The sequence below is a fragment of the Leptidea sinapis genome, chromosome 28 (genome assembly GCF_905404315.1).
Source record: "Leptidea sinapis chromosome 28, ilLepSina1.1, whole genome shotgun sequence".
Lineage (NCBI taxonomy): Eukaryota > Metazoa > Arthropoda > Insecta > Lepidoptera > Pieridae > Leptidea > Leptidea sinapis.
Window position 1 is genome coordinate 7,255,146 of NC_066292.1, and position 22,366 is coordinate 7,277,511.

Sequence of the window (22,366 nt, forward strand, 5' to 3'; positions counted from 1 at the left end):
AACTGATATTCCTGGCCTGTTTTTATCATTCGTCTAACTTCAAAGGACTTTATCTAGACGTATAAATTATTAAAGTTTGCAGATATTTAAGTAATAGTTTCAGAAATTAGTCCATGGTACTTGCAGCTTACTGTCAACAACGGATGTCTCGTGAATTCATAAGTGTAGATAAATATTCGCTTTAATTGAATATTTACTGTTTAATATAATATAACATACTGTTTAATGGTTATTATTATAAATAAATGACTGAACCTTAATAGCAATGAAAAATATACAATTTACTAGCTGACCCGACAGACGTTGTTCTGTACATCTAATATATAAAATTCTCGTGTCATGGTGTTAAACTTTGAACTCCTCCGAAACGGCTTGACCGATTCTCTTGAAATTTTGAGTGTATATTAGGTAGGTCTGTGAATCGGACAACATCTATTTTTCATCCCCCTAAATGTTAAGGGTGGTCCACACGAAATTTTTTTTCAATTTTTTTGACATTTTTTTTAAATTGATGATTATGAGTCAGCATTAAAAAATACATACAGCTTCAAATTTTCACCCATCTACGATCAACAGTTACTTTTGTATCGCGATTTTAATATCGGCAATACAACGTTTGCTGGGTCACCTAGTAATAAATAAAATACTGTTTTTTATGAATTTGTCAATAATATTTCATAACATCAAGAACTATTTGGTAAAATATGCTCCATGTTGTTATAATGAAATTATTTCACAGCAGAACTGAAAAATTCTCTCATAGCAAATATATCCATACAAAACTAATATTTGATATAAAAACTATCCTATCTCTCAAGTTGGACTAAACTACACTCAATGAAGTAAACCTCACAAAAATCCGTTAATTCGTTTAGTAGTTCACTGGAAACAAGCATCAGGACACTGGATTAATATATTTTAAGAAGATATGAAGCAATGAAGAATATAACGAAATTATACTACATTATTTATTTCTAATCCTTTTAATAACCATATTTACATTAATCAGTAACTCAGAATCATTTGTACAATAAAATTTAAATAAACTTATGATGCTAATTATAAATATTATTCCTAAATAATGACATTTTATACACTCATAAAATATTACATCGTCTATGTTTTATAAATAAGTTGACCGAATTATACTGATATGATTATTTTTAATATTCAATAGATTAAGACAATGTTATGTGCATTTAATATTATTTACAATAGTATAAGCGTGAAGGGCAAGCTTTGATAGCATTAATTTACTTAAATAATTATTAAATAAAAAATGATTTACTGTATTTTAATGATTGTAACACGGACGAGTAAAAAAAGAAGGACTCCGCGCCGTGATTTTAGCAAGTGAAGCACCGATATGCTAGTGTGTGCGGTTACGGGGGATACTAGTTACACAATTTTTTCTCACTAAATAATCATATATGGCCACAAATACTTATAAAGTATCGTTTTTACATTTCTTCACAACGCACAACGGCTTTTTTTAAATATTTTCTTGAGACGCAAACTGATCTGTCACAGACGATGAAATTCTCATAATGGTCGCCTATCGGCCTGTAGTAGTGTAAGTGTGTGCGTGGGGCTATGTATTTACACGTTAATCGGCTTGTTTTGGTGCAACACTGTTATATAAGGTGACATGGAGGCCTTATTTTGTTAACTAGTCCGTGGTTTGTAAGAAGGTTTTTGTAAGCTTCCAATTTAAAAATTAAGACTTTAAGAAAGAACTTTATTTTGACTGTATTTCAATACTATTTATGATAAGTAACGATTAATTATAAGTAATTTTACTCCCAAAAAGTTAAACTTATGTTAGAAATAAAAAATTACTATCAATAATATAAGCTCTTTCAATAGAATATGTACGTCTTGCTTTGATTGTCTCTTTTCATTAATAGATTGAAGCTTGATATAAATGTTCGCGTATAACTAAGAGGATATAATATATTTGTCGTAGGTATATTGTCTAAGCCTTGATATAACAATTTCACTAGTGATATTATAATTTACCAGAAGATTGTCAATTGAGTTCATTTCTTACAATTAAATGGCCTGGTTTTAGTGATATTATAATATCACAAAAGTGGCCAAGTGTCGGACTCGCCCATGAAGGGTTCCATAGCAGCAAGTAAATTATTTAAATGATTTTGGGCAAAAATCTTTGCTCAAAATCATGAAGTACAAATGAGCTGTCATTATTTATACGTATCTATTAAAAAAATCTTACTAGATATCGCGCAAACACTTCAGTTTAGAAAAAAAAATATATTAAAAACATCAATATCATAGTGATCACAGGTATGGGTTTGATGAAAAAAAAAATTTGAGTTTCATTTCTAAGTATAACCCCCAAAATTTATTGTTTTTTTTTTCTAATGTTAATGCGATTCACACAATACATCTACTCACAAAATTTCAACAGTTTAGTTCTTATAGTTTTGATAAAAAGTGGCTGTGTCATATACGGACAGACAGACAGACATGATGAATCTATAAGGGTTCCGTTTTTTGCCATTTGGCTACGGAACCCTAAAATTGAAGTCGATTGACTATCTACCGGTTAGTGATTATAATATCAATAGTGAAATTATAATATCACGGCTTTGACAATATACCTACGACATATATACATATATAATGATTTGGCACATTCATTATCTAAATGGAATTATGTCATTATGCGTAGCAAGGCATCACAACGAATTTAATTAAACTATACTTACCTAATAATATGCAATTTTGGTATATTTTTCATTCGTTAACAAACATAAAGTTAATGTTAAAAAGGGTGAGTAAACTACCTCATCTGTTTATTTTTAGAGATATAATGATAGTTTTTTTTATAAAATCATAATACACAAAGAAATAAAAAACTAATAAACACTCATGACAGGAGCCCTTTGAACTAAATATTAACTTAGTAATTATTAAGAGGAGTACTCACTATATATATTTTATTAACTTGTTGCTGATATATCCATCCAATTGCATGAATCGTGGTCGCGTTGGAACTGCGATGGCGGCGAGAAACTCTTGACACATTGTAATTTGAGACTAATAGTACATCAATCTATATATAGGTATATATCGACAGTACCCGTCATAATAATTATTACAATATTAAAGTCGCGATGATAAAAGTTTAAAAACATATAAATATTAACCTATCTATGACACGTCTTCCCTTCAAATAATCTCAATAACATGGTACTTTTACCAATATAATATACAGAGAACCTGATTCATAAGAAAACGTTGAAAGTTTTTATTACAACACATATAAATAACAGGTCCAGAAACTGGTGATAAAACCCTCACTCAAATCATTGTAAATCTCTATAATATTAAGGACAGTTATAAAAGTTTATGATATGTTATTTTGGATATCAGACGAGAAGTGATAGCTCTCACAATTTAGTAAAATATAGTTATCTACACCCATGCTTTAAATCCTCTATTAAATATTCTAAAACAGTTTGCTTATTGCCAACATTAAAACACCCAATGTCCTTGTAACGATTACAACATCCAAACAAGTGTTGTACGTAATGTTGTACTGAATTCCGTTACAACAATTTTTTGGATGATCTAATGGTTAGGATTCATATTATTATGGGTGTAGATAAAGTCTTGTATGCAACTGTTCATAATTAGGTATTAAAACACACATGTGATACTATTATCAACCCACCTTCGTGTTTTAATACCCTTTATTATACAACAGTTGCATAAATAACTATTATATAATCCGAAGGACTCAAATAATTAAATAACAAACAAAACATATTATTATTATTATGAGTGTAAAATAAACAATTAGTAACAAATAAATATATCAGATAAGAAGTCTATCTGCACCAGAACAATTAGAGCTAGGAATGACTGTCGCCAACAATGCAGATCTTTTGTACCTGAAACAATAAAACAACAAAACTTTATTTCATCCTCCCTCAAAGCTAAAAGCTTTATTTAATCTGTCTGCATTAGTGAGACAATGTCCAATCGTGGGAGAAATTGTTATATAAGCGTTGCTATATAAAGGATTAAATGATATAAACTATATCTAGAGGGACTACGTAAAGATTAACTAAAATGTGATGCCAAAAAATAATTTTACAAAGTGCGAGACAAAGCTAAAATCACGAATTCGCTACATTTAAAAAGAATCATAAAAATGAACGAGCCGTGAAGAAACAAAAATGAAACAAGTTCTAGTGAGACATTTGTAAGCACAAAATAGCACTAAGAAACATAAAATATATGATAATATTTTAGCGAAGAGATATAACTAGAAGGACGGAATGCATTATCCAGTATGACTGTGTTACCACATTCGAATTTTACAACGTCTGGATGTCTGGTCGTTGTTGTATTAGCTGTTATTGTTATTTATTTAAAATTGGTAAGGTATCCTGACCTCTATGATAATAATGTAAAAGCAATTCTTAATATTTTTTTCAAAATAAAAAAAATTAAAAAAAAAAGCGCATCTAGACTCATTTCATCTGCAGTCCCCCTCAAAAAGGGATCTGGAAGGGTCTTGAAACGTCGGGTTAACCAAAATAATAATAATAATGAAACTTTTACGCAAAATCTAATATAAAAACAGTACCATTTACGCGCGTTTTAATCTTTAAAAAAGTGTTTTATTTTATTTTACCTATACATCTCTTTTACTCTCACTTTCTAATTTAAAAAAATGCAATTACATTTAGTTGAAGTTTTTTTTTAAAGAGGGCATAGTACGAAGACGTGCCATCTCAGTTGTTGGAATGAAGAAGGAAGCGTTTTCCCAAGTTCGATTCCTACAAATTTTTGACGCTCAGGATGTTGTGTTTTTGCACTGTACCGGTATGGGTGCTGTGAGTTTATTTATCCGAGTATAAGAATTGTATACATAGTTTAAAGTTATGCAATGTTCTCTGAAGGAAACGATGTCCTTATTAATGATTTCCAGCATTCAGTACACACCAATCGAGTAGTCCATAACAGTATTAGTACCCTCATATTTTATTCAAATGTTCTGCTCTATTTGATATCATATTATTCGGCTGTTCAAACAGTTTTTCCTCAAGCTCGGGAACTGCAAGAATTGATTGTACGAGGTCTGCACTGAATATTTATGAGGGTTAAGTGTGTATGCGAACTCGTTGAATGTTTAATATCTATTTGGAACGCGAGGCTTCCACCGCACACCTCGCCGTCGGAACTTCCATCTGTATCAGATACGCGGGCCAATACGTTTGAAGTCTATCAACTATTCACATATTATAAGGGATTCTCGTAGAACAATTCAATTGCTTAATTTCCATTGCTTATTTAGTTAATTAAATTTGCGTTTTGAGAGCTCTCACTAAAATCTTATCATGTTATTAATAGACACATATGTCAGCAATATTATAAAATTCATTACTTCGGGTATATTCCGCACTGTGAATGCACTGCGAGTACTGCACAGTGCTATCACTGTAGAAAAATTCATTCCGTTATGGACTGCCAGTATACTGCCGCAGTACCCTAGGAAAATATATGACGTCATAAATCTCCGCCATATTCTACTGTGAGCACCGGCGTTTTCGAGGTAAGGTACTCGAAGTTCTTTGATCACGTCCACCTTCGCACGACACGCCACAAATTAGGATATCATCCCCACTGTGGCGGTCCTCCACAGTGCGGTTTTCAAGGAGCTTTCTTCCTCGTACTACTAAGCTGTGGAATGAGCTTCCTTGTGCGGTGTTTCCGGACGATACGACATGGGTACCTTCAAAAAAGCGCGTACACTTTCCTTAAAGGCCGGCAACGCTCTTGTTACTCCTCTGGTGTTGCAAGAGAATGTGGGCGGTGGTGATCACTTAACACCAGGTGACCCGTACGCTCGTTTGTCCTCTTATTCCATAAAAAAAAACGTGATCAGTCAAAACCTCGAGTGCCTAAAATATTAATTAAAAAAATTTTAATTTGACAGTACTCCAACAAAAGTTTTTTTAATGAACTAGAAAACTTTAATACACTCATTTGAAAACTGCGTCAAAAAATGCGGCTGACAGTATACGGGATTGCGTTCCGTTTTAAATAGTAAACAGTATAACTGGCTATAAAGGAACGGCTTCACAGTATACTAAATTGACGTCACACTGTAAAGTGGTCGCAGTGAATATAGGAACATACCCTTGATGTGTTAAGAAGCGCTACCAACGTCATGAACTGTCATAAGACATTTGACATTATTTGACATTATAAGTTTACGATATATGATTGATTAGATTAGATTAGACATCCCAATTAATTATAGCATTTATTTAACTACTTACTGTGTTAGTACTGCTTTATATAATTATAACTATAAATTTAGAAAAAACCATAATAGCAGAAAATATTCAGATCTTTGGTTAACCTGATTCGTGTAAGTTAGTTGGCTCTACAGTAGTGCCAACTTACAGTTGGTAGCATCATCACCGTGACGATGGTGGCCTATATAAGCCAGAGCGCTCAGTTCGAGTGAACATACAAGAGCAAATAGCCAGGTTTTCCCAGTTTCCTGTATTCCCCCCCCCCCCACAAACCTCATGTATTAGTTTTTTAAGCATAATAAAGTTTTATCCCTCAATACGTAGATAGGGTTGTAGAAATAAGTTTTCTGATACCTACATATATAAGGCTTAATTGTAAATTGCTTTAATAAGTAGATTTAAGTAATTTTGTTACAATTTAATACCAAATATAGAAATTTTGAATTTGATTTTTTTTTTCGAGTGAACATTACGTAATGTGAATTCTGAGGGGTAACGCTGCCCATAATGTATTGGTTTGCACTCCGGGAGTGCCGGTAGAAGTGAAAACTTGAACATTATCGTTGTACATTTTGGAATATTTTGAAATGGTTACGGAATAATTTCGCACGAATTCCTTTATTTATCAGTATAAAATTACTAGCATTTATCTAGTTAAATCAAATATTCATTTATTGCGCTATCGTACACAATAATGATAATATACATTACATAAATATTTAACATTTCAGACGAATTACAATTATTTTACATTAAAAAGTTTATCTCCTTTCAAATTTCTTTCTTTATGTCTTACGAATTTTCGATCAGGCTACGTGTCCCGACGCGAATTAAACATTTTATACACATCGCAAGAAATACAAAAATAATCTTTAGTTATATGAAAAATCAATCAAAATCTATTCAAGATAAAATCGAATGTAAGACTCATCTTAGGTTTCTTCTATAGTCTTTTTTGCCTAGGTTCTGGCAACGGAGAAGAAAGAAGCATTTGTTACTTGAGTGTGAATCCGAGTTATAGATTTTCATTTGAAGCGTCGCCTTCAGCGAGAACATTTATTTTTACTTCACAATGAGGAAACATTAATAATGTAGTATATTGTTAGAAATGCGGAGCAAAAAACGTTGCGGTGAGATAATACCGACGATAAAGGTGATTCTAAATGAATACTTATCTCGACAGCGCGCCTCTGAAAAATGATCATTATAAAGAAATGGAAATATAGCATATTCATTATTTATATCAAGGAAGCAGAAACAAATGACTGCTACAGAAATCTTTTATAATTGAATTTAATCAAAATAAGGGACGAGACTAAAAGGACGCTCAACTGATAGTAATTGCAGTGCGGCTCAGGTAATTGAAAACCAAAAAATTCTTATTTCTTGTAGTATTATTTTTACAAAGTTTTACTATGCAACCCGGCATTTTTGTTTCAATTATTAGCAAAGTTTATCAGAACATGTGGCATGTCACACACTGTTTGAGACTGGCTCGAGTACGCCCACTTGCGCGTTGTATTACTTGTCGCACTTTGCGACTACGCCTCCATTATCTAGTTGGCGTGCAAAGGAGACCAATTCTTAGTCTAAGGAGAGATCTGATGTTTTAGAGTTCGCATATTTAGTGAATCACTGTGGCAGGGAATGATTGAATGATTCTTTACTATGACGCCTTGTAGTCTTCATCTTAAACACACACACACACACTCACGCCTTGCTCCCGTCGAGGTAGGCAGAGACAATAGAATGCCATTTGCTTCTATCCTTACAAACCTCACGCGCTTCCTCTACATTCATTACTCTTTTCATACATGCTCGCCGGTTGCGGGTGCTTCGGACCTCTCCTTTTCTCAAAACATCCCAATTTGGTCGACGAATGTTCTACGAGGTCTTTTGCGACCGACTTGCCCACACACACTTGCCTTATATATTTGATGCGTCATTCTTTCTTCACTCATTCGCTCCACGTGTCCAAACCATTTCAGCATTCCATTTTCAGTCCTTGTCACAACATCCTCTTACAAACCACAGCGCGCTCGTATTACCGCATTCGGAATTCTATCAGTCAGTCTTACCCCACAGATACTACGCAGTGATCGCATCTCAACTGCATTAATTCTGCTTTTATGCTTCTTCTGCCACACCCAACTCTCACTTCCATACATTCACGTGGCGACAAGCACTCCATTATGAACAGTTAAAATGTAATTTAAAATAATTTCAATGAATAATATAACGATAATTAAATAAAAAGGAGCTGAGCAATAAATTGAGTGAACAGTACTTTATAATATAATATACACAAGACATTTACTATCTACCAGGCATACAATCTGTAAATGTTATTATTAAATACAATATATTATTATATATATTTAAACCAAACATATTCTACTTTCATATAATAATATACAATAACATAAAATACAATTTTCAGATGTAAAAAAAATAAGACGGGAAACGTCGCAAAAATGTCGATCTCAGTAAGTCATACATTTGGCCCGTGGGGCCCCGAGGCGTGGAGAATGTACAAAGTACTATCTTCTCGCCTAAATAGGACTACTGGCAGCTTTTTCAGTCAACGGATCAGCCTTACTATCCAAAACGGAAATGCTGCCAGTATTCTTGATACGCTTCCCCGTAATGATAGTTTTATTGCAAATATAGTTATAAGATTTGTTTTGTTTGAATAAAATGTACATTTTCAGATTAAATTGAAAATTGAATACATTTCTATAAGAGTAAAAGTGTAATGTGCCTTGATACTATTTTTAATTTTTTCGTATCAGCCTTGTTATTCAAAATGCCACCAGAGGTCGCACTTCCGCTACATGTTATGTTAAGTATCCTTAATATTATAGTTATAAGCGTAGTGCGCGTTTAGTCAATATTGTTATAATAAATATTTAATACTCGTATATTTTTAAATGGTGAAATGATGCCGTATTTAGTGCTCCATTGATCGCCTTTACGGACCGTCCCACCTTCTCCAGGTAAGCAATGAGGATGAAGCCAATTTGTATGCAATCACAGATTTGTCCGTCGGCGGTCAATGGAGCACTAAATACGGCATCACAAATCGGATCGCAAGCGGGTTACCTGAGTGTAGGTGAGGGTGGGCGCGGTACACGGCGGGTGTGTCAGGTGCTCGGTCGAGCTGAGCGCGCACCACACTGGGCCGCTCGGTCGGTGCGGCGCCGGCACCGAGAGACCCGCGCGCCGACCCCGCGCCAAGAGTTACGTTCGCGCGGCGCCCGCCTGCAACCGCTGCGTTCCATGCCCCGTATTACAATAAACATCCGGACGACCGAGCCTTGCTCGGATTTTTAAAAATGTACAAATCTTGAACAAAAAAAAATCTAATAGGACATCTGGATTCGAACCGGTATCTTCTGCTTTCCGGATCACCCGATCTGAGCTATTATAGTCTTGTATATAGTGGCGAAATTTACCTTTTCCCTTTAGTCTTTTATTCTAATGTTATTGCCTTAAACCTAGCTAGGTCGGTTTCTCGCCCCCAAAACTACTTGTATAAAAAAATTATTAAAATCGTTGGAGGCGTTTCCGAGATTGAGATTATTACAAACAAGGATTGCTCGTTTAAATATATAAGATATTTTAAACCAAATCATACTTGATGAACGAAACTATGTACTATCCAGAAACCCATAAAACCTGAAATAGGAAACATCTAGTGCCAAGAAGCTTGCATCTCTTTGATTGCTAAATATTAAGGTATTTTCAGAAATAACAAATCATCAGTTACTAAGCTTCCAAAATCGGGAAGTGCCCTTTGGCACTACATCTTTCATAAACACCAAAATTGAAATTGCCGTACGGCACACTATGCCCTGACCAAGTTCTGGCTTTCATTTTGTTTATAAGATAGTTTATTTTGCATGGTCTTATAGCTTGTGTCAATAGCTTTCTTCTACATTCTCTCATATCATCCCAGTTATAAGCAATCTATTAATTCACGTAAAATAATACGCATTGACAGGCCACTGCGCGCGCGCCAAAAGCTCCGATTTATGGCATACCGCGGCGCGAAGCCACTTGCCGATTAAGTAAGGGTGAGCAATCTAATAATTTAAATATAGGTCACAAATCTTATGATCATGTATATTATTCTGACTAACAATTAACAAATAAACGAATAGTATTATATATTAAGAGATCCAACTTCCCTAAGCGCAAATTCTCATAAACAATCGTATTACTAGAGTAACATACTTATAGATATTTAGTTAGAAGTCCAGTCAACTTACTGTATGTGTTACGGGACTCACTTTTTCAATCTGAATTTGAAATTGTAACGTAGAACTTTTGATCGAAGACTTGAATTAGTCTCTAAGTAGGTAACGTCTTTAAGCATATTTAATCAATTGTAATTACTGATAATTTAAAGTTACTTTCCTGGTACATTAACTTATATATTTAAACTCAGCCATAGTGATATAAATCAGCAATCCTTACCAATATAAATGCGAATATGAGTATTTGTTTAGTATGTTTCTACGCCTCATCTACTAATCCAATTATCGTGTAGTTTTAGCTTAAAGCGGAGTTTCGTATGCCCGTTCTTCTCAGGTCTAAGGCAGATAATTTCGAATGGGTGGTAGATTTTTGACGTTCAATAAGTGATTTTAAGTACTATTTTGAATAAAAATATTTGAGTTTGTGTTAGGTCGGACAATGAAAGCTATGCAACGAAATATAAAGAGAATGTGTTGCGAGGTGAGTGAAACAGAAGCGACACAATATATACAGAATTTGTTATCGAGGATTCTTGACTTCCAACATGGCTGCCATGAAAAATTGATATTACAACAATAGTGACATCATTTCCCAGGTTCTGGAGGCAGCAGAGAACAAATTTGGAAACAAGATCGCCACCCTTTAAAAATTACATTAAAAAATATGAATATCATTTTCAAGGTTCTCGGGACATAGCAGAACAAATTTGTATTCATTTTTTTTACAATATGTCCGTCATGCATCATTATCATTGTTACTTGGTTATTAATAAATATAATATGTTTATCGTTTCTTCGGGGTGGCTGGGATCAAAACGATTGCTTAGACAATACAATGAGAAAAATAGAGAACTTAGATATAATTTCCAATTGTCTTTAGGAATTGAAACGTAACCAACGAAACATCCCCAATATGCATTTATATCTTATCTTTTATTCTTTTTTAATCTAATAATTGAAGTCTTATATAACTTACTGTCATCTTGATGTGTTTACAAGCGCTACCAACGTCATCAACTGTCATAAGACATTTGACATTGTTGACATGATTTGACATTTTTAAGTTCACGATATATGATTGATTTGATTAATGTCTAATTAATTATAATATTTATTTTACTACTTACCGTGTTAGTATTGTTTTATATAATCTATATATATAAAAATGAATTGCTGTTCGTTAGTCTCGCTAAAACTCGAGAACGGCTTGACGGATTTGGCTAATTTTGGTCTTGAATTATTTGTGGAAGTCCAGGGAAGGTTTAAAAGGTAAATAAATAGGAAAATGCTGCTATATTAAGTAAAAACAACAAATTTGATTTTCCTTTGATGTGTCCATACAAAATTTCTATGAGAGAATTTATTGACGCACGGTTTGACAGTTCTGCTGTGAAACAATTTCATTACGACAGCAGGGTGCATATTTTACAAAGTAATTTTTGATGTTATGATATATTATTGACAAAATCATATAAAAACATTATATTATTTATTATATACAGAACAACGCTTGTCGGGTCAGCTAGTTATAACTATAATTATAGAAATAACTATAATAGCAAATTGTATTCTATTCTTTGGTTAACTTAATTCGTCAACTGTTAGTTGTCACTACGTCCTAAAGCAACTTTAAATTGTTAGTTAAATTGATTTATATTATATTATTAGTAAATAGTTAGTAATACTAATTTCCTAGTAGTTAATTGTAACAGCAGCAACTCTGAAAGTTGTGTACATCTGTACCTACTCCTACTAATCACATGGGAAATGTAATTTCTTAGATAGTATTATGTAATTGTTATATATGTGTGGTAATGTTGATGTATCATTAAGAATAAATAAATAAAATTAAGATTATTAAGAGGTTTTTTCACAAGGTTCTTACAGAATTTTAAAAGTATGATATGTTATACATATATAAATACCCATGCTTAAGAGGTCGGTGCGCCCGAGCAAAACAACTTGGATCCGTTATCATTCACGTGTCAAAACACGTGTCCGTCTGAGACGGCAAATTTCTTAAAGAGGTCCCGAGGAAATGCGTAATGAACACAACGTTTATAAATTCGCGGGAAAAACTAGTAATATGACATATAATATAATAAGTTTAGGCCGCGCAGTCTTCAACATAGAGGACATGATCATTAACTATTTAAAGTGAGGTTGAAACATGCAGTCGGTACTTTATGAAATTTACAATTATTGTGGACTCTCGTACGTTCCCCATCGGAATTTATTTAATTAACATTCTCATTAGATTCACTAACGTCCAGAAAATGGAACACTAATAATCACGCTCGACTTTGAGACTAATCATAATAATAATAAAGTAATATAAAGCAGTGTTTCCCAAACATTAATCTGCCATAGCCCGGTAATTTTCACACTGCCTCTTCTTGACCCACCTTATTTTTACATCCCAACCAAATTCATACATATTTTTAAATAGTAAAAAGTTTTTTTTAGTAGTACATACTTTGTTATCGACTACTCAGTCACAAATTTTAGTGCTAAGTATGTAGCTCCTGCTTATTTTTTACTGACAAATCCAAATTAGCAGAAAATTACGAAAGTTTTATCCTATCCTACAAGGCGGGAATGTTGCGACCCGGTATTTTATTTTGATGGACCGGTACCCGGTCGCGACCCGGCAAATGGGAAACCCTGACATAAAGTAATAATTTATATTTTGTATTCTTTTCTCTGATATAAGATTTAACACGAGTTCTAATTCCAATTCTTTCATATGTAAGCTAATTTGGGTGTACAAACTTTCTTAAACATATCGCAAACTTACATGAAAATGTGCTTCTTTAAAGGTATATAAAAAACGTAACATTTACTCAAGTAATTTATTTAAAAACTACAATTTTAAGTACACGTTTTCTAAAACCTTAAAAAGTAATTTATTTTAATGGTTTAATTTTGTTATAAAATTCATTTCACGTCATCTTTTAAATCAAAATACAGTATTTAATAAAACATGTTAAAATGATCGTGTCTGAATCATTACTAGAGCTACATTCATATAAGTATCTCTCAATGAATTAAATCAAACATTTTTCAAATTATTTATTATGCCCATAGTAAGCGATATCTCTGGAAAAATAAGGACCAGATTTGAAATTGGGTAAGAATGTTCTTTTCGTCAGGAAGGGGTCAGTTAAGAATTTACGAAATTTCCCCCGCAAGAGGGCGCTAATATCTAAAATAAGGTTCATTCAGAAATACGCATTTGTTCTATTTCTTGTCATTTCTTTAGAATCAAGTTTCAAGTCATTTCGTTACAGAACAACGTCTGTCGGGTCAGTTAGTATTTTATTTTATAGAAGACGATTTGTTGAATATTTTTATTAATATAGAATTGTTTCACCGATTTTGACGGGATTGGCAGGTAATAAGGAGTTACTTAGGTTACGTTTATTTTAGAAAAACTTTTATTTTAGGAAAAAAAGTAATGTTGCAATGTCTAAGAAACGGTCCAACTCTAACAATATTTTTATGACAAAACAATGTTTGCCGGGTCAGCCAGTATATAATATAAATCCAGTGTGTTTGTTCCCAGTGAACTCCTAAAATAATGAACAGATTTTAATGGAGATCACTTCATAGAGTGCAGTTTAGTCAACATTTTGAGATATGATAGTTTTTATATCGATTTGAGACCCATGATTATTTTTATTTCCAATATTTGTTTTGTATAGGCATAACTTGTATGAGAGAATTTATTGACGCACGTTTTGACAGTTCTGCTGTGAAACAATTTGATTGTAACATTAAGAAGCATATTATTGACAAATTCATAAAAAACAGTATTTATACAGTTAAACAGTATTTATAAAAGAACAGCTGGGTCAGCTAGTATGATTATAAAAAGAATCGTAGCTCCGTTGTGACAGTCCATCTTACTCCCAGCTCAATCAATCAGCAATAATCGACACAGCATGTTAACACGATTGTCACGTGCGAGCCGTCTGCTCGTAAATTTTGTTCCAGCATTGATTTTATTCATAGCTGCCATTCACAGTTAAAATATTACGAGAGTGGCGATGCAGCAGCAAGAATAAACAGAACACTTGAATGATTTCATTCTGTAGATGGAAATATTAGGGGTAGTATGAAATTGCCGATTTGTACTGAAAAATTGAATTTCGTTTCTTTTTTAATTTAAAATATTTATTTGATCCAAATAATCACCATTATTATCTATACATTGCGGCCATCTAATAGGAAGGTCATTTATGCCTTTGCGATAGAATTGTGGTGATTTAGATTCGACAAATTATATGAAAGCATTTTGAACTGCCTTCTGAGAAGAAAACTTACTATGCTGTTTGAGGTCTTGCGTTATCATGGAGAATAATGGTAAAAATCGATTGATCATTGTTCGAAGTTCAGCGCAGTAGACATCTGCCGTTACTGCTTGAACAGATCAGAGAAAGCTAAAGTGAATAACACCATGCTGAGATCATCAAACAGTAAGCATTACCTTTTTATTGGGAAGCTTTGCTTTAGAACATTGTTACGGCGTTTGACCTGAGGACAACCATTGCATTTTTTGCTTACGGTTATCGTAAAGAATATAGTTTTCGTCGCATGTCACAATTCGATTCAATATTCCTTCATTTCTGTATCTATTCAATAAGGCAACATAAGTTTCAACACGCGTTTCTTTCTCCAGGTCAGTCAAATCATAAGGCACCCATTTTTCAAATTTTTTTTATTGTTTTGAAGCCAATGAGTCAATATTATTGGTAAGGTAACGTTAAACCTTGCTGCTAATTCCTGGGTAGTTTGGCTAGGATCGGCTTCCACCATCTCTTTTAATTCATTGTTACTCAACTGTGGTCTTCTACGTGGTTCGTTCTTCAAATCAAAGTTTCCATCACGAAAGCGTTCAAATCAAAATCGCACGGTGCGCTCATTAGCAGTCCCCTCTCCAAACGTAACATTGATTTTGCGAGCTGTTTCTGCCGCGTTAGTTCCGCGTCGGAACTCGTATTCAAAAATCACTCGAATTTTCAAAGTACCCATATTTCTTGTCTAAGCTGAATAAAAAAAAACTAAAAGTCGATAATCGAATGTTGCACTTTTTCTTAAAGAAGAACTACACAGGTACCATGTGAGAAAAGTTTCACTCAAACTCAAACATTATCTCAAACCATAAAGATTCTATATCAATTTCAAATACCTATCACAAAAAAATTTTAGTAATCAAATATTAGCCTTATTCGTGCGAGTAACCATATTAAAATTGTAATTAACAATGTAATTATGTAGTGAACGCAGCAAACTTAATATTAGTCCACACTTAAATTTACAGAAGTATATTATACTATATTATTTTAATCTTGATGAATAGTATAACGCTGTGTAAGATGATTTGCCAAATCATCGTTAAATAGAAGACAAGTTAGATATGTGTTATATTTGTAAAGGAAAACTTTAGCTTCGCCTTGAAGGTTTACGGCTGTTCTCAATATTCAGTCTATTTTCAGTTGTGGCCTACTAGAGATGAAATCGTAAATATCATTGCCTTTTTCTGTCCCTATAAGCTTATCGACGGTAACTTACCTAATCCGTGCACGCTGTCTGTCAATTGAAGGACGTATAACTTACCAGCGGTAGAAATTTGTATGGAAATTGCCATTCACGCGTCTCAATATAAGGCGATAAGAATGACTTATATTCACAGCTTCAGATTATTGACAGCTAATTACAGACAGTAGAAGGTAGTAATTTATCTCTATCTGTAGATAGTATATTGGGAACGGCCGTTAGCAAACAATTATAATGACTAATAAGCTGTATGTATGGGTTTGCTAGAAAACGTTATGGATAACATGCTCGGGAACATTACTTATCTATAATCCGCTAAGTAAATACGTACTCTCTTTGTTCGCGGTGCTCTTCATCTCTGTTGCTTTAGGCGACGTCGACGGCATTGGGATCTCTGTGTAATTCAGTACAGTTATAATATTTGGTCTTCACGTTAATCAAATGAAAATTACTAATAACACAATCAAATAATTATGTCACATCGATTGATTCAATATTATCTGGCTGTTGTTGAATCTAAGACAATATTGAATCATGTACTGTGATAACTATTAATGTGAGTTGATATAGTTTGGGAGGCCTATGGCAAGACAATCAACGGATTATTCCAATAACTATATTATTATAATTTACGTGTTATTTAGTTAAATCTCCCTCTTTGTCTCTGGCTGTGAATCTAGTATAGCTCATACATGAAGTCACTGATGGCCAAACAAGGCGACAACTTTTCGATATTTCATAAAAGTTCAAAGGAGAAGAAAAAAAAGGAGTTGGCAGCATGATCCACTCAAGATAGAGGGATAGTTTTATGTCAGATAATAAGGCAATAAACTGGTTAATCCAATACCTATGGTATATATCTATTACTCAGGTCATACTGTATGTTTCTGTATTCTCGTAAATCTTCTTACTCTTGGTTTATATCAAAGTACACATGTCAGAAGTTAAACCTGCATGAACCTCTAAACTGCATATGAAGTCCTGGTACATGTTGCTAGGATAACATATGATTACAACCGCTATGAAAGACATTACTATCGCAGCTACCATATTTATGTTCTCCTGGTGTCTATGTAGTAATACGTCGTGCGCATGACTTCAGAATATATTAAGGTGTGCTGTCATACATAAGACAAACTCCTCTTCAACCATGATGGCCTGGTACTAAAACACTGTACAATGCCTCCCATCTTCCTATTTTCTCCCACGTTAAATCTTATGAATTATTTGTGTCTGTCTCTTTTTCGTTTCACCGACTTTCAAATCACAACGATGCTAAAGAAGTTTTTACTTTAAAAATCACAAGGCTTAAGATCCGATCATAAGGATCCGATTTGAGCACTGTTTAACCGATCAGTTCGAAAATTTACATGTATGTCAGTTTTCGTGTGGTCATGTTTATTGAGAATTATTTACTTTTCTTCACTTATGGCTATAAATTAGTTTGGTGTGTGACGGTGTTTCCAGGTCGATACCAGAGTACCTTAAAAAAAGCACGTAAACCTTCCTTCGTTCGTAAGGATGTTCCGGACAAGCGTCAGGGACGCGACGAGCAACACGTTCAGCTGATAGTAATTGATACGCCCTGCCCATTACAATGCAATGCCGTTCAGGATTCTTGAAAAACTGCAATTGCGCTCGTCACCTTAAGATGATAAATCTCACTAGCTAAGACGCCATTCAGACCGAAACACAATAATTATGTTTACACATTACTGCTTCACGGCAGAAATAGGCGCCGTTGTGGTACCCATAATCTAGCCTGTGCAAAGGAGCCTCACACTGGTTAAATCAGACGAACTGTACGCTCAATTATCGTCCTCATTCATAAATGAACATTATCAATATATATCAAAATAAGAAACAGATTCCCCAATAAACGTTGAACAGATTGAAATATAAGGAAGTATCCCAATGGCTTTTATTCAATACACAATTAAGTAATAAATGTCGAACAAGATAAAATAAAGGTTACCATAAAGCCGGATCGAGCCCTCAGTTTCCCCGAGGGAGTTCTTCGAGATGCATCGGTAGTTTCCGAAATCACCGCTTTGTAAGTTCCGAACTGTTAGCTTCATATGAGCCCTGTTGATACGACAACTATTAGTTTCCTTGCATGAGTTAACTATTATTAAAGTTTTATTTTATTACAAGGTGCAGAAAATTGTGAGCCTTGATTTTTAGGGTTCCGTCCCTAAAGGGACTAAGACTCCGATATACGACCGTCCCGTTCAACGGGCCGTTTGTCGTTGTATGTTATAAACCGTAATAACCAAAAATGTTTAAATTTGGTGGCGCTTAAATAAATAATTATAATATATAATTATTATTAATATATAAACAAAATCTGGATGGCATTCTCCTAAATGATTGCAAAGGCAATTAAAAAAATAATAACAGGCCGATTAGATTGCATAATATATTATGTTAACAATTATTATACCATTACGGATGGGCTGCTCCGTAAATGGCCATTATCTTGTAATTTTATAATTTTGAATTATTAATTTAAAATATTAAATTTGATACATTTTATTATTATTACTGCCACACTAATAATACAACATATTTTCACCTGTCTATGAAATTAAAGTGCATTAGGTTTTAAAATAGCAGCAGTCATATTTTGAGTAAGTAGCGCATATTTCTGTAAAAAATATACAAAACAGAAAAAAAAAAATATTTATAAAATAATATTTTATACATAAATTTCAAAAGACTAAACTATAATATAATCCTTCTACAGCTAACATATACTGCTTAGAAATTTATTTGCAAAGCGAGTAAAAGTACCAATATACTTAGATCTAAAAAGGGTCCCAAAGTACATAATACAAAGGGATCAGATTGTCAATACAAGAGTTTGCTCTCCGAAGCATTTAATATGACCAACATTACCAGGAGCGTCTCATACAACTTTAACAACATCGAGCTGCTTGTCTCAGACTTATCCTGCTTTATATTTGGTTTACGTCTACTGCTTGCGCCATTTGATTTCATTATTTACTCACGGAGTTTTCCCATACAACATAAAAAACAAGTCACATAGCTTGGGATGTTAACTACATTATTTATTTGTTAAGACTTATATATATTTATAATCTTTTAAATTATATCCACAGTTTTCTTATGATATGTATCTACTTCAATAACTAACTCATTATCAAACACTGAAAATATTAAGACATGATATTAAAAAGTTTTCATTGCAAAATAGTTGACTCGTTCGAAAATGTTCATTAAAAATCGACTCGTAGGAGTGGATAGTTTAATGTTATGGTTTGAGTTAGAACAAAACGTATGAAAAAATTATACATTATTTGGTAATCATACAGACATACCAAAAAAAGTTAATGTAGGATAGGTAACAGTTTTGTTTCTATTTTTTGTGTACTGGAAAGTAACAGAATGGTAAAAAATGAAATTTTCCAAAAATTCCGTCTTATATCATCGACATAATTCTTATTATTAAAAATGTATCAATCTAGGGCGAGGAACTACCGATTTGTAAATAAAATTGTGTAGTGCTATTTTCGAAACCAAATTAATTCATAATGCAATTTTGTTTTAAATTTCTTTTTCACTTGTTAAGCAGTTTTTTTTTGGAGATCTTAAAATAACGGCGTACCGTAGACGTATCTTCAAATAAGAAATAACAATAGCAAAAGGGTTCTTTTTTAAATTTAAATTGGATAAATTACCTGTAACTATTTTCATCAGTGTTGATCGCATACTTCTTGGTGGGCAGCACCATCACATTATCGTAGACCCAGTAGGAGATAGCCCTAGGATGAGCCTCGGTGTGGCAGTCCACGGTGACGTCAGTGCCCGATGGAGCACCCACCAGCTGGTTGGGCACCCAGATCATTGGAGAAACTGGAAAAATATTCAATATAAATACATGCTGATTAACTATTTGAATTTCGAATGTTATATTTTTTGAAACGGAACCTCTTTAGTAAAATAAAAAAATTGGTGGGAAATCATTTGTCTATTGTCACTCTAATGCTATTTAAGACATTGTCACAGGAGACGAAACGTGGATTTACTGTTTTGAACCCGACAAAAAACAGCAATCTTGTGAATGGATTTTTGAAAATGAGAACAGGCCAATAAAAGTGAGGCAGGCGAGAAACGTTGGTAAAAAAATGATCGCATTTTTATTCTCAGATACCGGTCCCATCTGCACAATTCCACTTGAAGATAAAACAAGTGTTAGTACCGAGTGGTATTCTACCATTTGCTTACCCAGTGTTAAAAATTGTTCGCGTACCTACATCATGACAACGCTTCTTCACACACGACCCACAAAACTTAGTCATTTTTAGCTTCCGAAAAGGTATCAAATCTTTTATTTTTCACCAAAATCAAAGATTTGATTAGAGTTTTAATTTTTACCAATTCCGAAGAGGCAGTGATAGTTCAATCAGCACGTAGAAAACATGCTTTCAGATCTGTGGGCCTCTTGTTTTAAAAAATGGTTCGATCGCATGAAAAAATGTTTAAAGTGTAAAGGACAGTATTTTGAAAAGTAATAAACACAGTATTTTGCTTATGTCGTGTGGTTTTTTTTTTTCAGAAAGGCGCTGCACCTAATGAAATAACTGTGCAAATTGTAGTGTAGTGCAGAGATTGGCTACTAGCGCGAAACCAGTACACGATGTCTGAGAGAAATTCGTATTTTACTTCGTCTTATATCGCCTGGTTTCTTTTCACTTTAATTCATATCAGTGAAGTGCCATTCGCAATCAATACTACCTTATGTTTTTTTCTATAAGGTTACAAAGATCATTTATGTAGATAAAGAAGATGAATGGTCCAATAATAGACCCTTGTGGTACCCCCTGATAGTAGACCTAGGAGATCTCCTGTCATTCACATTGACCCTCTCAATTCTATTTTTAAATATGAAATCAGAAGATCGAGCGCAGTATTTTATGTCATAGTGACGTAGCTTCCTGTTCAGCGTTGAATGTTTAACACAATCAATGGCCTTAGAAATAGCACAGAAGATACCAAGTGCATTCTGTGATTCCTCCCAGGCATCAAAAAATATTCTTCATTAGTTCAACACCTGCATCCGTTGTTGAACGTCCCAAATTGTTTTATATGCAGTAACTTATGTGAGTAAGCATTTGGTTTAATATAATTTTAGAAATTTTATAAATGGTCAGCAAAATCAACACAGGACGATAATTGCTCAAATCAGAAGTACATACAGACTAAAATATTGGAGTGTTTTACAATATTTTAGTAGGTTTAATAAACACAATAAACACGCAATATGATTTTTACAGAAAGTCCTATATATCAGCAGTTTTTTTAACATGTCAAGAGATTTAAAAGTTTGAATTATTTCTGCAGGTCTTACAAATCTGAACTTGAAAATTTTTTACGCTCTCTAAGATTTTCCAGAATAAGTGACTCAGCAGCGCTGGTGGGGACAAGAGAGTTTGTGATAGGAACTGGAGTGTCAGAAAAAAAATCTCTAAACCAGGAGAAATTTCCTGCTTTGTTTGAATCATTGTAGTGTTTATTAATAGATTATATTGAATGTTGCAAACTTTACTCTTCCATATTCCCAGTAAATAACATTCCAAGTCATCTTTACTTTATTTGGTCCATTTTTATTTATTTGTCTAAAAAGCAAAGACCGCAATAGAACAAACATTTAAGTGGCAATAACTTTCAATAATCCTATTTTAATAAAAATATTTGAATTAGAAAAAAAATGTCTTGAGTTTTCTTATATTTAAATGTATAGAAACTTTCCCCCAACCTATTGTTATAACAATGGCACTAAAATAATAAATACCGTTATAATATAATTATTTGGTCAATATTTCACTGGTTTTCAATTGGATAATACTACTTCAGGTTTATCAATGAAATAATTTCAGGTTTCTCACGTTCTTACACTAAATAATCGACTATTAATGCAAAATTAACTTAAAAACAGCTTTTTTCAGCATTTTAGCTGCACAGGTGTGCTCGATGGCAATTTATATGTATATTTCGTTAAAAATAATGAACATTACCTCCACTCTTTGATTTATTAACATTTATTATTTAATAAAATCAAGTAGATTTAACAATCGACGTAAGTAATGAATGAACCCGATGAAGGGTAAGGATATTAATCATATCATTTAAACTGGAGCCGACAACGTACGTATAAAATAAACTATCGTAAACTAGAAAGCAATTTATAAACCCTCAATGGTGATGAATCGGTGGAAGTTTAGCGAG

The 22,366-nt window shown here is 33.3% G+C and overlaps 1 protein-coding gene across 2 annotated transcripts in view; it reads right to left on the reverse strand.

Annotated features, from left to right (window-relative positions):
• Positions 1-1,052: 1,052 nt before the first annotated feature.
• The window catches only part of LOC126972984 (lachesin-like), a 110,501-nt gene continuing 89,187 nt past the window's right edge, over positions 1,053-22,366 (reverse strand). Inside the window, exons 7-11 of one of the 2 annotated variants that reach the window (XM_050820098.1) lie at positions 19,819-19,993; positions 18,093-18,202; positions 16,449-16,511; positions 9,402-9,569; positions 1,053-3,920 (exon numbers count right to left, since the gene is read on the reverse strand). In XM_050820098.1, coding sequence (XP_050676055.1) covers positions 3,826-3,920; positions 9,402-9,569; positions 16,449-16,511; positions 18,093-18,202; positions 19,819-19,993 — 611 coding nt within the window. In that variant the 3' untranslated portion in view covers positions 1,053-3,825. The remainder of the gene's footprint in view (positions 3,921-9,401; positions 9,570-16,448; positions 16,512-18,092; positions 18,203-19,818; positions 19,994-22,366) is intronic. The other variant, XM_050820099.1, reaches the window with a different exon arrangement.